At 51.8% G+C, this 3,308-nt stretch overlaps 1 protein-coding gene across 1 annotated transcript; it reads left to right on the top strand.

Moving 5' to 3' along the window:
- Positions 1 to 1,634: 1,634 nt before the first annotated feature.
- On the top strand, positions 1,635 to 3,308 carry LOC142398632 (tripartite motif-containing protein 16-like). The gene has a single exon (XM_075482709.1). It carries the CDS (start codon positions 1,635 to 1,637, stop codon positions 3,306 to 3,308), a length of 1,674 nt encoding a protein of 557 aa, XP_075338824.1.

Raw genomic sequence — 3,308 nt, 5'->3', positions numbered from 1 at the left:
CGCTTTACAGGAACAGAGTTCTCCCCAGACTCACAGGTCTCCATGAGTCCAGCTTCAGCAGCTAAAGCACCTGTACACGCTGCAGGGAGGACACTCACCTCACCTGTCCCATACACCTTACCTGTCCCACCTGTCTCACTTACCTCACCTCTAACCTTACCTGTCCCACCTGTCTCACTTACCTCACCTCTAACCTTACCTGTCCCACCTGTCTCACTTACCTCACCTGTCCCATACACCTTACCTGTCCCACCTGTCTCACTTACCTCACCTCTAACCTCACCTGTCCCACCTGTCTCACTTACCTCACCTCTAACCTCACCTGTCCCACCTGTCTCACTTACCTCACCTGTCCCATACACCTTACCTGTCCCACCTGTCTCACTTACCTCACCTCTAACCTCACCTGTCCCACCTGTCTCACTTACCTCACCTCTAACCTTACCTGTCCCACCTGTCTCACTTACCTCACCTCTAACCTCACCTGTCCCACCTGTCTCACTTACCTTACCTGTCCCACTTACCTCACCTCTAACCTTACCTGTCCCACCTGTCCCACTTACCTCACCTCTAACCTTACCTGTCCCACCTGTCTCACTTACCTCACCTCTAACCTCACCTGTCCCACCTGTCTCACTTACCTTACCTGTCCCACTTACCTCACCTCTAACCTTACCTGTCCCACCTGTCCCACTTACCTCACCTCTAACCTTACCTGTCCCACCTGTCTCACTTACCTCACCTCTAACCTCACCTGTCCCACCTGTCTCACTTACCTTACCTGTCCCACTTACCTCACCTCTAACCTTACCTGTCCCACCTGTCTCACTTACCTCACCTCTAACCTCACCCTCCTCCCTCTCCCCCTCGCGGCTCACCCCCTGCTGGCTCTGTGTCTGCCCCCTCGGACGCTCAGCCGCGGCTCCATCAGAGCCGGAGGCGGGAGCATCGCCCTCCCGCCCCGGGGCACCAGGAGAGATCGGCAGCCACGGCTCCGCTGGAGCCCGCCGGAGCCGGAGCCGGAGCGGCTCGGCTGGGACCAGCTTTAATTAGGTGGCCCTCTATGCCACAGCCAAAGCACTTCATTGTGGAGGAAGTGGCAAACAGTGTGTAATCGAATCCTTCCACACGCACAATAAACCTCAAGTTTAATTCCCCTGACTTGTCGTTGAGGATCATGAGGAGCTGTCTGCGGTGAGACACCACATGTGTCAGCAGCGGGGACTTACAGCCCGAAAGCACCTTCCTCAGCGGGGACACCACCTTCCCGTGCCTGGAGAGTTCCTTTATCAGGAACTCGTCACTGATAAACGGGGGCACGTTGGACAGAACGATCTTCGAAGCCGGCTGCGTCAGCGGCATCACCGGCTCGAAGATCCCGTTCACCGTGACGCCCGTTTCCACGAGCACCTTAACCTGCTCCACCTTCGCCACAAACAACACCACAGCCTTGTTCCCTCCCCTTCAGATTTGCATTGATGAAGGGTGTAACTAACACCAGGTTACAGAGGTTTGACAAGCTCTGTTCTCTGCACCGACACATGGTTCGTATATCAGAGCTATCAGAGCTATATCAGAGTAGTTTCAGCTTTGAGGAAGTGAAACTCACCCAGCCACTGTTGCTGGCATGTGAAATGGCTCAGAAAGGGGATCAGCTGGACCGAGAAAGCTTCTCTTGTTCGATCTGTCTGGATCTACTGAAGGATCCGGTGACTATTCCCTGTGGACACAGCTACTGTATCAACTGTATAAAACGTTTCTGGGATAGAGAGAATCAGAAGGGAATCCACAACTGCCCTCAATGCAGGAATACTTTCACACCGAGGCCTGTCCTGGTAAAAAACACCATGTTAGCTGATTTAGTGGAGCAGCTGAAGAAGACTGGACTCCAAGCTGCTCCTGCTGATCACTGCTATGCTGGACCTGAAGACGTGGCCTGTGATTTCTGCTCTGGGAGAAAACTGAAAGCCATTAAGTCCTGTTTATTCTGTCTGGTCTCTTACTGTGAGAAACACCTTCAGCCTCATTATGATGTGGCTCCATTAAGGAAACACAAGCTGGTGGAGCCCTCCAAGAAGCTCCAGGAGAACATCTGCTCTGTTCATGATGAGGTGATGAAGATGTTCTGCCGTACTGATCAGAAGTCCATCTGTTATCTCTGCCCTGTGGATGAACATAAAGGCCACGACACAGTGTCAGCTGCAGCAGAAAGGACTGAGAGGCAGAGAGAGCTGGAGGGGAGTCGGCAGCAGATCCAGCAGAGAATCCAGGACGCAGAGAAAGATGTGAAGCTGCTTCAGCAGGAGGTGGAGGCCATCGATCAGTCTGCTGATAAAACAGTGGAGGACAGCCAGAAGATCTTCACTGAGCTGATCCGTCTCCTCCAGAAAAGAAGCTCTGATGTGAAGCAGCAGATCAGATCCCAGCAGGAAGCTGAAGGGAGTCGAGTCAAAGAGCTTCAGAAGAAGCTGGAGCAGGAGATCACTGAGCTGAAGAGGAAAGATGCTGAGCTGAAGCAGCTCTCACACACAGAGGATCACAGCCAGTTTCTGCTCAACTACCCCTCAGTTTCAGCACTCAGGGGGTCTACACACTCACCCAGCATCAAGATCCGTCCTCTGAGGCACTTTGAGGATGTGACAGCAGCTGTGTCAGAGCTCAGAGATAAACTACAGGACATCCTGAGAGAGGAATGGACCAACGTCTCACTGAGAGTCCCTGAAGTGGATGTTTTACTGTCAGAACCAGAACCAAAGAACAGAGCTGGATTCTTGAAATTTTCATCTGAAATCACACTGGATCCATACACAGCAAACACACGTCTGTTACTGTCAGACGGGAACAGAAAAGTGACATTTATGAATGAACCTCAGTCTTATTCTAGTAATCCAGACAGATTCACTGTATGGTGTCAGGTCCTGAGTAGAGAGAGTCTGACTGGACGTTGTTACTGGGAGGTGGAGAAGAGAGGGGGAGGAGTTATTGTAGCAGTCGCATACAAGAACATCAGCAGAGCAGGAAGAGGGAATGAATGTGGATTTGGTCGTAATGACAATTCCTGGGCATTGAGATGTTACCAAAACGGTTATGAATTTTGGTACAACGATATAAAAACCTCCATCTCAGGTCCTCAGGCCTCCAGAGTCGGAGTGTACCTGGATCACAGAGCAGGTGTTCTGTCCTTCTACAGCGTCTCTAAAACCATGACTCTCCTCCACAGAGTCCAGACCACATTCACTCAGCCGCTCTATGCTGGATTTTATATCGGATGGACTGGAGACACAGCTGAGTTGTGTGCAGTGAAATAA

This window comes from Odontesthes bonariensis, chromosome 14 (genome assembly GCF_027942865.1).
Source record: "Odontesthes bonariensis isolate fOdoBon6 chromosome 14, fOdoBon6.hap1, whole genome shotgun sequence".
Lineage (NCBI taxonomy): Eukaryota > Metazoa > Chordata > Actinopteri > Atheriniformes > Atherinopsidae > Odontesthes > Odontesthes bonariensis.
This window is presented reverse-complemented; position numbering and strand designations above follow the sequence as displayed.

Excerpts from the sequence above, each read along its gene's own strand:
- LOC142398632 (XM_075482709.1), top strand. The coding sequence starts at position 1,635 with ATGGCTCAGAAAGGGGATCAGCTGGACCGAGAAAGCTTCTCTTGTTCG.